The sequence below is a fragment of the Lepus europaeus genome, chromosome 14, assembly GCF_033115175.1.
Source record: "Lepus europaeus isolate LE1 chromosome 14, mLepTim1.pri, whole genome shotgun sequence".
In the NCBI taxonomy this organism is placed as follows: Eukaryota; Metazoa; Chordata; class Mammalia; order Lagomorpha; family Leporidae; genus Lepus; species Lepus europaeus.
This window is the reverse complement of record NC_084840.1, coordinates 13,552,126-13,565,338: the sequence shown is the minus strand read 5'-3', so window position 1 is coordinate 13,565,338 and position 13,213 is coordinate 13,552,126. Positions and strand designations below refer to the sequence as shown.

At 39.8% G+C, this 13,213-nt stretch overlaps 1 protein-coding gene across 4 annotated transcripts in view; it reads right to left on the bottom strand.

Annotated features, from left to right (window-relative positions):
- CRB1 (crumbs cell polarity complex component 1) overlaps positions 1–13,213 on the bottom strand; it is a 244,451-nt gene that overhangs the window by 28,620 nt on the left and 202,618 nt on the right. For all 4 annotated transcript variants that reach the window (XM_062211545.1, XM_062211546.1, XM_062211543.1 and 1 more), the window contains 3 exons: positions 10,607–11,513; positions 8,485–8,613; positions 4,280–4,406 (listed from right to left, as the gene is read on the bottom strand). In XM_062211545.1, the coding sequence (XP_062067529.1) occupies positions 4,280–4,406; positions 8,485–8,613; positions 10,607–11,513 (1,163 nt within the window). The remainder of the gene's footprint in view (positions 1–4,279; positions 4,407–8,484; positions 8,614–10,606; positions 11,514–13,213) is intronic.

Below are 13,213 nucleotides of genomic sequence, written 5' to 3'. Positions count from 1 at the left end.
AGCCCAGATATCACTTCATGAATTCCAGACTGAGAAATTAATAATTTGGGTCAAACATAGAGACTTACATTCATTCACTTATCCAATCAACAATTTTAAAAATAATATTCACTAGCTGGCGCCGCGGCTTAATAGGCTAATCCTCTGCCTGTGGCGCCGGCACACCAGGTTCTAGTCCTGGTCGGGGCACCGGATTCTGTCCTGGTTGCCTCTCTTCCAGGCCAGCTCTCTGCTATGGCCCGGGAGTGCAGTGGAGGATGGCCCAAGTGCTTGGGCCCTGCACCCCATGGGAGACCAGAATAAGCACCTGGCTCCTGCCTTTGGATCAGCGCGATGCGCCGGCTACAGCGTGCTGGCCGCAGCGGCCATTGGAGGGTGAACCAACAGCAAAGGAAGACATTTCGCTCTCTCTCTCGCGCTCTCACTGTCCACTCTGCCTGTTAAAAAAATAATAATAATATTCACCAAATTTAACATATCATGCCCTCAGACCTATTATACTTTCTTGCAAATAATCACAAGTTCTTATGGCCTCAAACTTTGTTCATCGAGTCCCTTGTCCACCTCATTTTTGACAAATTAAGGTGGTGAAGACTTTCTTTCCTCATGTCTGTCTTATTGCAACCGCCTCCTAACTGCACCTTTCTCAGCCCAGTTTTGCCTTTCTTTGAATCCATCCTCTCTGAAGAAGCCCAAGTGGTCTCTCAGAAGTGCACATGGGATCATACCACTGTTCTGTTTGCAGCCCTTCAAAGGTGCTCTGTGGCTCTTAGGATGAAAAGCCAAATTCTGTGCATGGCTGATCAGGGCTCCCTCTGTGAGCTTCCACGGACTCAGTCACACCATACTCTCAGGCCTTTCCTTCTCTAGGCACCTGCCCCTCCTCTGCATCCCTCCCACCTGAATCACCTCCACTGCCCTTGCGCCTCCTTCCACGGCCTGGCCTCTGTTTACTCCGGAATCTCAGCTGATGCTTTACGAAACTCTCCTTGGCCTTCTACGTCCACCTTTAAGTTCTACGCACGTTGGTGCTAAGATCCACCCTAACACCCATCCACAATCTGTCCCTTTCTGTTTGTTTAGCTATGTCTTCTATGAGCCGGCCAGCTAGTGGGGAGTGAACATCATATCGAATTTGTAGTTGTACTCCCAGGTCCTAGTATAGCCATGACACTAGTGGGCATTCATTAAGCATTTGCTGAATAAGTAAAAAAATATAGAGACATGAAATAGAGTCTGTATGAGTCCATAATACTGGCCATTGAGAAACGGAGTTCTTTTTTCCTCTGGTATCTAACCTAAATCTCTAAACTCCAATAGCACCATTTCCAGAAAAAGTGTCACTTTTAATTTTGTAAAAATTAAAGCTGAATAACTTCTATTTTAAAACATAGAAATGGCCAAAGGTCTTTTAACAAAATTTATCAAAGAGCTTAGGAGATGAGATATTTTGAGATCTGGTATTAAAAAAAAAGAACATAATTCAAAGAGTATGTATTTATAAAGGTCTCAGCACAGTCCCTGGCCCAGAGTAAGTTCTCAGTAGTGTTCACTGAATTCAGTTGTCTGTCCATGCTATGAAAACACTGAATTCCTCTCAACTTGTCAGTTCTCTCTACTTCCCCATTCTCCAAAAAGGGAGGTGATGGGAACCACCCATCTTGTACACACACTCAAGGGATGAAGAGCCATGCCCCAGAGCTAAACATTTCCCTGTTTAGTGCAGATGTTAACATGAAAAATGAGCAAAATGAAGCCAGTTTTTATTTAAGTAAACACAGGCCTTGCTTCGGGAGCTAGGTCCAGAGGAGTTTGTGTGAATTTCTGTCACTTGGATGAGAGGTTACTCTTCCTTAGGGCAAGGTGAACTATGGCTAGCTTTGGCAGGGATGATGTAAGCCAATACTGAGAGCAATTAGGGTTGTCAGCAATTCAAACTATAGGATTACTTGCAAGGAGGAAAAGTACTTGGGCCCTTGACCTTGATGCCACAGGTGTTTACTTGATGCCACAGGTGTTTACATCTGTGGAAATGGATCACAGCACACACACACACACACACATGCCTGGCTTGTGGATATCTTACCATGCAAGTCACTATCAAGGCAAATGAAGATAGGTATCATCAGAGGATGAGAAATAGAAAATGCAGAAACAAAGATTTTATTTCTCTGTGCAAATGTGTAGAAGCCATAGTCACACACAATGCAGCTGAAACTGAAAATACAGAGAATAAAGAGAAAAGAGAGAGTATTTTCTATTAAGTCAGATATCTCATGATAAGATAATTGGAAAATAGAAAAGCAACTAACAACTACAGTGACAACAGAATCATGAGGATTATACAAAAGAAGACAATATGAGTGAATATTTGACAACATATTTGGTGGAGAGCATATTTATGTTTGGAATGGACTGTAAGGACAGGATTACTCTACACCTAAAAGGGTATGAATGAGAAAATGATCCCTATAGTCTTTGGCTATAATCTATTTCATCCTTATTGCAAGTACTTCTGAAAGCAAATATTGCTGGGAAGGGTTAGCCCAAATCTTTTGTCACAAGTCTCGCTTTGGAGGAGACCATTAGAAGCAGCAGCATGGCACCTGTAGCCTTGGATGTGAGGCAGATGGAGGAGTATGGACTCCAAAATTAGCTGCTCCCAGTTTGAAATACCTGCCAGCACTTTGTAGCACATGAATTTGCTGTATAAAATCTATTGCCATTGCACAGCAAAATGGAATGCATTTTCTTTGCTTCAGTAGTGTGATTTTGTTCTTCTGTTTGAATAGTAGATTTAGGTTTACCTTGGTCATTTCCACCGAAATAAAGGCTTTCTTAAAGAAATTAGGACTAAATGAGTATCGAATACGATATTCACATTTTCAAACCAGGGCAGCTCCTAAAGACATAGACACACTTGCAAAACGACATTCAGCAGCCAATTATTTTAGTTGCATTCAGAATTCACAGGATCTGTGCATTTTCCCTTTACCTGAACATAAATGATGCCTCCTTTGAAAGCATACAACTACACCAACCACACAAAAATGCTTAACATAAACGATATTATGCTTCTGAAATTAATAAAAACATTAGAAAATATAATTTTTCCAGTTGTTACATTATAATCTCTACTAAAGCAATATATATTAATTTTTGCATGTCTTGTGGATGTACTCTGTACATCCATTAATTGAGGTATATGTTTGAAAAATTCATAACTTGAAGTATATTTTGATTATGATAGGCATTGTGTTTTTATGACTTTTTAATGACCTGAAGAGGATAAATTTACTGGAAAATTGTAGAAAAATACCCTTTCAATAAACTTTCAGTTTCAGAATATATGCTCTTCAGCATATGCATAAACTTCAGTCCTTACTTTTCATTAATATGTTAAAAAGCAATTCAAATTAGCCCACTTGATAGAAAAGCTAAAAACCTGTAAATTTATAAGGAATTAACAAAAAATTATTCTAGTTGTTAGGAAATGTAAAACTATTCCAGGAAAAAGAAAAAGAGAAGGGGTTATGTGTTGCTTTGTTTGATGACAGAAGGTTTTATGCAGTACAGTCGAGCATTGACAGTAGATCACTCTTCCTACATTTTTAGTGATGGAATTCCTTGCTTTCTCTTTATATAACGATCACATATCAGAGAATTGGCAACGATTAATTTGAATAGCCTTGTAAACAAACAGCTAGACATAAAAGCAATCTGCAATAATTTCCAGATTCTCTCATCATTAATGCAGATGAGAATGAAATGCATAAATGAAAATGGGATCGTGATGAATGACAGCAATTTAGAAAACGAAAGTATACACATATACTGGTGTAGTGGAAGAGGAGTAATTCATTAATTTTCACTGCAGTAGCTGTTCAAATATAGAAGTTTTTGGAAAGATAATAGATTTTCAGTAAATGCCCTCAATAATAAGACATTTCTATGTGAAGAATGATAATTTTTCATATTTAAAGTTAGGATAGGAAAATATTCTATATACATGTGGTATCTATGTGGTATGTTTCAAACAGGCTTTGAACTTATTTTCATTTTTAAGATGGCTTTTTACTTGCCTTTTAAAAAGAGATTCAAAATGAGTTAAAGCAGTCCAATGGCTTTTACATTTAGGAACGTTCAAAGTACGCTAATAATCTTCCTGTTCACCCCACTCAACCACGGGCTCATCGTTCATGCGCAGGATGAGGTACGAAAGGAGCTGAAAGAGGTTCTGCCAGAGGAGGAGAGACACGTAAAAGGAGAGGCCGCTTACGTCCAGCTCGCAGCGTTCACCAGCGAAGGCCACGTCACAGATGCACTGGAACCTGTCGTGTAAGTCTCGGCACAGGCCTCCGTTGAAGCACGGGTCAGAGGCACACTCGTCGATGTCCTTTTCACACCTGGCAAGCAAGCAGAAATGGCAGAAGCCCAGGGCCCTGTTGAGTGAATGCACTGGAAGTGGGGAGAGAAAAAACCTTTTCTCATGTACCAAGAACAGCTCAGTCTTATCTACCAGTTCTCACACAATTTATAGGCATTTGATAATGTGGGAGTTGTTCCCTAAGATTCCCTTCCCAAATTTTGGTTTTAATAGAAATAATTTGTGCGCACACAGAATGAATTAGAATGAGAAACAGGTGCAAATATTTATAAACCAGGAGAAAGCTGGGCCATGCACAAACCAGTTTCTCCCTCAAGAGTGTTGCTGGTTTGCCACCTTGTAAACGTTGAATTTATTAGGTGCATGCAGGAACCATGAGAGCAAAGATGCCTTTTAAATAAGCTTGTTTTACTTATTTGAAAGGCAGACACACATGCACACACACACACATACACACAGAGAGAGAGAGACAGAGAGAGAAATCTCCTGTCTGTTGGTTCACTCCTCAAATGCTCACTGCAGTGCCAGGAGCCAGAACTCAAGCCAGGTCTCCCACATGGGTGGCAGAGACACAAGTACTTAGCCCTTCACTGCTGCCTCTCGGGGTGTGCATCAGCAGGAAGTGGAACTCAGGAGCAGCACTGAGACTGGAACTCAGCACTCCAATATGAAATGTGGGAATCGCCAGCAACCGGCGCACCAAATTCTTGACTCGAAGGCTGTATTTTGCCAACTTGAAGCGTGCAGAACACTGAGGAGTCTCCTGCCTCTGAGTGAGCCCATGGGTGAAGTGGAGAAACCCGCCAAAAACAAACACACAGAAGTGGTCTGTTTGCAGGAGATTTTGAATTACTTTTCCTTGAAAGCCTATTTTCTTAACTGAAGCAAAGTAGGCAATTAGATTTCACTTTCTAATAAATCTGTTCTCCAATGACTAAGCATCAATGCTGAATATTTTGATGAAATCACTCTCAAACTCCAAATTTTTTTCAAAACAAGAAACAGCAATTCTAAGATAAACTGAAGTTTTCCTTTTCCTTGGAACGTGATCACTTTTCATCCAATTTTCTACCAACAACTTGTTTTTCTGTAAATTTGCTGACTAATTCATCAACCACTCAGTCAGTCGGTAGATATGACAGTACTTTTAAAAAATTATTGAAAAAGGAATAAGAAGATACATTTCTTTTGGTGTAAAATATTTTGAAATCCATCCATATGAATGGTTTTCAAAAAGTTTATGGAGAAATCCATACTATTAACAAACTGCATAGATTTCAGAAATTTTTGCACCAAAATGAACTTATTTTTTAATTTTATTTTCCATAAAGTTTCTGAAGTGCCCTCATAATTATGGACCACTTACCACTCACCATGTGCCACTCTGTTAAGACCTAGAGATACAACAATAAGTGAGGTATCTCTTTTTTTTTTTTGACACTTTCCACATTTTATTTACATTTTATGACTAACTTTAATTTCAAAATCACATATCCATACACCTATTTTCTTTTTTTGTTGACTTCACTTGAACTTAAATGCATGGTTTGTTAAACGAAGAATGTAAACAAATATTTACCATGTCTGTGAGGTATCTTTTTATTCTAGGAAATTCATACAAAAATCTTAGCTTGCAGAATCTCAAAGAGTAACTTATAATGTTGAAGCTTGAATAAATAATCTTGATTTTTTCCCCTTACTCTTTCTCTCACCTTCTAAAAAGTGAGGCTTGCAGGTCTGGGATGGAGACTAATCACAAGGCTCCAATTGAAAGGGGATGAGGTAGTGAGAAGGCGGGATCCACCGAAGGTATAAAGGAAAAAGAAAACATCTTCCAAGAAAAACAGCTCCTTATCCTGTTGAATACCAAGCATAGCTGAGACATTCTATTTTCCTTTTTTTGGCTTATGCTTCTGGGCTGGAAGGAGACTTCCCTGATTAGATCTGAGCAAAACCTGACAACTTGAGGGAGCTTGCCAAGCACTCTGTCCTGGGTGGGCTGCAGTGCTCACACCATCCATCACTCACAACCCGCCAGGACAACACTCAGGTGGAGGATTAACCGGGCAGGAGAGAAGGCAGTTTATTACAGGATAGTTTCTCAATATACTTGGATTCTATGGATGTTCACTTCCCTGGGCCTTGGGCAATTGCACAATGTGTTCTAGTCTTCATCTGGCTACACCTTCTCACTTTCTCACCTATTTCTCTCTTGAACTAAACAGTGAGCAACATACACTCATGCATGATAAGTGTCATTGGAACTTTCACCAGGGCTCAGTTAACAGATAGAGAGTCAAAATAAATCCGTGAGCGTCCAGTGAATGAATAGTGCATCATTAATAATTCTGAAAATGCAGGATCTATGGAACACAGGTTCACTGTTTTAGAAACTATTTTGCACCAGAGAAGTTTATGCCAAGGAAAATTCTCCTGGGAGAGGAAAGAAAACTCTGAACTTCCTTTACTTTCTGTGTTCCAAATCAATAATTTGATTTTAAATACCAGATTTTTTAAATTAATAAATATCAGAAGAAAGAGAAACATTTGTTACAAATAGGAACTATTCTAAGCAGCAAAGAAAAATAATCCAAGACTTTGCATCAGCGCTGTGTATAGATAGCGCTGTTAAGCAGAAAAGTGACATTAAGCCAGGAAACAACCAGCATTTAAAGCAAGTTAAGGAATTGTTCAAAATTTAGAGCAAGAAAATATCTGCAATATTTTGAAGTTATATGGAAATGGAGGCCAACTGTGTAGGCTCTGAGTTAATAAACTGCATGGAAGAAATCGATGTGACGGGAAGTAGAATGGGACTGAGGGCTCTCTCCCTTCCATGCAAATATACGTTGACTGCAGGGGCCACTGAAAGCCAACCAGCGATGGCAGGCTGTGAAAGAAAGGCTGGCCACTGACTGTTAGAAGGGGAAAAGGCAGCGATACCCAAATTCCCTGCTGTTTCATAAAATTGGCAAAAGAGCTCATCTGTGATGCCAAAAGAGCCAGCTGAAAAAGAGAAACTCAAGTCGATTCAAACTGTAATTATAATGAACTGCAAATATACTCATCATTTTACCACCTATTTTTATAGGAAAAATTAAGTCAGTCAAAATCTCTGTCAAATGTGTTCAACTAACTTATTTAATTAGTTCAATGTAAGACATTTGATTAGAGACCAACACATCTTACCCAGGATGACATATGAAATGGAGAAGCACTTTTTCCATTTTCTTTTAATTGTAGTGAGCAAAATTTATTCATATCCTATAGATAAGCAGAGGCTTTAATCCTACCAAAGCATACATTTTGACTGGCATCTAATCTGTCATGCACCCTCTCAGCCTCAGTTCATATGCAAAATAGAAATAATAAAATCTTAAAATAAATAATAAAAAATAATAAAGCCTTGCAGAGCAATAAGAATTAGGTGATATTTGAAAGGTGCATGACACAGTGCTAAATAGACGGTTTGCTATTATCTATGTATGCAATATAATTACTCAGTGGAGCCCTGGTTTGTAACTGTTTGGGGAACACAGATGTGGAGCAGGCACTTTCTCCCTTGTCCTCACCCGCTACTAGTCAAAGGCATATCCAGATTCACCTGCATTTGTTGCAGGTCTTAGGTTGTATCCCTTGACAGCTCCTGCAGTAGGTAAAGAAGAGCTGAAAGGTTTCTCTGTGGAAGGGAGCATCCTATGGCTAAGGAGGATGGACTTGGGCTTGTGGGTAATTCTAGCAGGCGATCCTTTCCGTGAATTTATTTTACTTCAAGAGCAGTTGTGTTTGTAGCGTGTGTTAGAGTTAATGGGGGTTGGGTGGGGACTGTGAATCTTGAAGTACTTGCAAGAAAGAAAAATAGCAATTACATTATACTGTTTAAAAACCATGTTTCCCTATTAGAAGTCTTGGCTGATAAAGTGTTCTCTACTTTGACCTGCACTGTCATTTTTCTTCTTTTTTATTGTTTGACTCTGCCTGGACCCACATGTCAGCCGAGATTTTCCTATGGGAACTGAGATGAAAAAGCACAGGAGAAAATGAACTTTCTGTTCTTTACCCAGAATTCTCCTCCATCAAGATCTAGTGTGACTCACCATTCTCCAGTAAAACCGGGCCGGCAAGTACATTTGAACTCCGCCTGCAGCTCTGTGCAGTTGCCTCCGTTGTAGCAAGTGCGGTTTGTCTTCTCATTCCCACAGACCACCGAGGGTAATCTGCTGTGTCTAGAGAGATAAAAGGACAGCCACAGCTGTTCGTCTTGTTCGTTTCATTCAAGGAAACGTTTTGCAAAGTTCATATATGCAGTCGATGCCAAGCTAATTAAGTTCTCAGGCTGGAGGAGCTACAAATGCATAATTGCACTGCATTATACAGGACTCACTTTCTCCCGCATGAAGCTCCTGCTGGAGGGTGCTGTAACAAGCATGGCTATCCATCTTCCACTTCTACGCAGTTTTCATTCGTGAGATAAGATCTATGCCATGGGATGGCAATAAATTTAGTGCTGGAAAGGAACATGCTATCGCTAGATTTGCTGCTGCTTTGCCAATAAATCAACAAAGGCCATAGGAAAATTGCATCTCTATAAAGGCCAGGAAAGCAAGGACAACACTCTGGTACCCAAGCACTCATGTGATTTCTCTGTTGGCTTTCAGAGCTGAACTGCAGTTACCCTGCCAAGACTTGCTGCTTCCTATCTAATGATTCATAGTGCTGCAGAATGCAAGCCAAATGCTCTCCTGGAGGTTGTGTAGAGCCCTCAATAGGAACTGCATGTGAATCCAGAGTATGGCTCTCTTGGATAGCCACAAAATGGTACATAATAAAGAATCCTTAACACAATGCAGAACACATCATTAGAAGCTAAGCAGAACTTCTTGCAGGCAAAATCCAGTGGCTTGAAAGGGCTGATGTTTACAGGACTTTAAGAATGTCCTTTGACCCGCACTGTGCATGTGCATGGTAAGATATGCATCATAAGTCTTTAGGAAATGTGAAGGGAACTGAATTTTGTCCTGCTGTGTGTGCTGTAGCTAAAACGGAGAAAGGAGACTATATGATGGTGAGTCTCTTCTCACCAGAACTAATCAATTCTATTTTAAAGAGATATCATAAGGACTTTCAAAAGAGCCGAAAATGTCAACCAGCTTTGAAAGAGGTCAATTAGCAATGCAAATATGAAGCTTTATATACATCTTAGCTTCAATAAATAATTTCTGAATCTCATTAGTAGGTACTTTTGAGAAGTTCAGTCTTTGAGAACTTGACTTTGATGAAGTAGGCATAAAAACATTCGGGTGAACTAGTTACTAGGGCATACATGCTTATTTTACTTATCCAAAGTCACCGTGGAATACTGATTTTCATCCTGAATTTCTCTTACTTTTAAACAGGCCAGTTATGTTGGCAAAGGAGTCCATTACCTCAGAGGAAGTAACATCTGTAGAACTTTGTAAGTTGTAGGAAATGATACTAATGTAAATGAATTTTGCGTACAATTCCATTGTCACGTTCTAGAAAAGATTTTAAACACTGATTTGTTTTACTTGATAGTAAATCAAATAATTCTGCATTTCCTATTCTTGTCTTTACACACAAACACACATGCATACACATACACATGTCTACACACATATACATACAAACACACATACATACATACACACATATCCTTTAGATTGTCCTTTGAACAAATATATCCTTATATCTTACTATGTCCCTCATTAATTAATGACAAAATCATCCAAACACGTTCACCTTATATTTGTCTGAGAGTCTAATTTCACCTTTTGAAAACTGTACTTTAATGTGGTCTTTTCAGGATTTGACAATATTTACCTGCCTGAAATACCCCAGAGGGCTATTTTAGCAGTGGAACTCCTATCTTCCCTAACAATACTAAAATCCAGCCTTTGGATTTATTGTCAATGTATTTGTTTCCGGAGGCCTTAAGGCTGTCAAACTTGGGCGCTCTTGCTCCTAAGATATATTCTAACAAACATGACTAAGAAAACATCTTGCCTGAAGTCTGATTGAAACACTGGCATTCTTACCCATAGTACATCCCAGCAAGAGAGGTTCTATCTTTGCAAGACCAGTGTTAGCCCTCTTCAGCACAGTACTTTTGTATACCTAGAGGGAAGAACTTTCCTATGTGATGAGGAAAATGGAGAGCATAGCTTCAAAGACCGAAGTTCAAAGGGACTTTATTCTCACCTGCAAAATTTTCCTGTAAAATTTTCCGAACACTGACAAGAATAGCCATCAGTCTCACTAATGCAGGTGGCTCCATTTGCGCATTGATGGCCCTGGCAGTTGTCCATATGCACTTCACAGTTCACACCGGTATATCCAGGCTCACACCTGCAGTGGTAGGCTGCAAGTTGGTCAGAGCAGTTGCCATGGATACAGGGACTGGAAAAACATTCATCAACGTTGAGTTCACAGTGTGTCCCTGACCATCCCAAGGGACAGTAGCAGTGATAAGAGCTATAGATGTCTTCACAGTTTCCTCCATGCAAACAGGGGTTGGGGTTGCAGGCATTTAACTGCAAACAGCCTGTAGCCACTGGATTTCTGGAGATTTTGAGAAACTGCTCCTTCTGAGGTTTAGGAAGGAAACCTTGGCCATTTTCAAAGTAAGAGAGATAAATGCCTCCAATTTCAATTGTACTTAGGCACCCTTGCATGCCCTTCATTCTGTCAACAGCTGGGCCACCCACATGGATGTCTGTATTATCCTTCAAAAAGTTGAGGTTTCCAGTGGCAATTGAACTGGTTGCAACAGGTGCTTGGTTGTCCACTTCCATGTGCCACCTGGAGGCTTGGGCTAGTGGGTTTGCCATAGAAAGGGTCACTTGGTGCCACGTGCCATCGTTCACGGGCTGCACACTTGTCAGACTCAGCAGATCAATACTGTTGCCACTCTGTAACTGAAAGAATAATCTAGAATCTTGGATACTAACATTAAGAAATTCAGGCTCTTTTTCTGCATGCAATATTTGTGCATTTGCATCTCTTGTCCTAAAACCAAATGTGATATTGGTGAGTTCTCTGGAAATGTTCCTGTTGCTTTTGAATAATATTTCACCACTTTGTCCACTAAAAACAGCATTTGCAATACCTAGAAAGAAAGAAATGTTAATCAACAAATTTGTTATATTGAGAATGTTTGCTTAATTACTTCCACTAATAATAATGATGCTGTGTTAATGACATCTGCATTGATTGTTTGATGTAAGCTAGGACCATGCTAGCTGCTTTTATATTATGTCTAACCCAACACTGTTGAACATAGGTGTTATCATTATTATTGTTATCGTCATTTTATGAAGAAGGAATTGAGACTTATGATGTTAAGTAATTTGCTCATGGTCATGTAATTAATAAATAATATAGCCAAAGTGTCAAACCTAGGTGATCTGATACTAAAATCCTGACCATATAGACCATATACTTTTCCCATTGAAATACTAATGCACAACAATTTTTAGTTTGAGTTTCCTCCCATAAAAAAACACTTATTATCTGCTTTACATATAAAGAGATTGAGCAGAAAAAAATTACAAATCCAGCTTTGGTGACACAGCATGGCAGCAGTGGAGTCTGGCTTCTGATTAAGCTGTCCTGTCGGCATTTAAAATCAGCATTCCAAATGACTGATCATTCTTCTGGCAAACTCCAATTATGCACCAAGCTACCGGCTCTGTTCCCATATCCAGGTAGTTTCAGGGAGTTGGGGTAAAAATACACAAACACATTAATAGCTCTCATTTTTATGCACACGTATTACATGTGAGCCCAGCATTTTGGGGCAATCTTACTGCATTTCTCTGCAAAAAGGGTTTTTCACACTCCACAAGATCATTAACTCAGAACTATCTCTTAAGACAACTAATCTTGCCTCAGTGCGCGATCATGCACAACACCGTCTTGAGGAAACAGGAGAAGTAAGAATGGTCTCAGCTTTCACCAAATCTGTCCCTGCAGTGTCTGGATCCACTCCACTTCCCATCCTGATTTGATGGATGCACTGTCCTTACTTTCATCCAAGGTCAACCCTTTCAGCTCGTTCTGGTTCCCATTCATTTTCACCTCTTTAAGCCATTGTCCCTATGTTCATCCCTTTTCTGTCCTGCACAATTCCCCCTCCCCTTTGGTTTGTCTCATCGGTACAACAATGTGCTATAATTGTCCCCAGCCTAAAAAATGAAAATATACACAAGTCCCAAAATCACTGTCCTCCGCCTGGCTGCTTTCTTATTTCTCTGTTCTGATTACCAGCAAAACTTTTCATCATCGTTTTATTTTCTTATCTTCAATTTTCTCTTTAACACGGGCCATTCAGGCTTTTGTCCCGATCACTTCACTGAAACCCATCCTAAGGTCACAATGACCTGTGTGTTGTTCAATCCAGTGGTCAATTCTCTGTTCTCATTTTGTTCCATTTTTCAATAGCAATTGACCTTATAAAACTGTAATTCCTTATTTGTCGGCTACTGCACCCAACCACCATCAGCTAGCATGTTAGCTAATTATTTCTTGGTGCCCTTATTTCTATAACTCTGCAGATCCATAGCACAACCTCTCCTAAGCCCAAGAGACCTCCATTAGTCTTCATCATGTAAAGAAATAAATCTTGATTCCAAATACCACCCACGAGAGTCCATTGCTCTGATTCCTGGCTAACTGCCCAACTCCAATTTCTACACATCTTCTTCCTTTACATGCTACTGCTTGTCATGCCTTGAAGACACTAGACTTGCTCCCAACCCAGGACTTTTACATTTGCTGTTACTTATGCCTGGATTATTCTACCCCCAG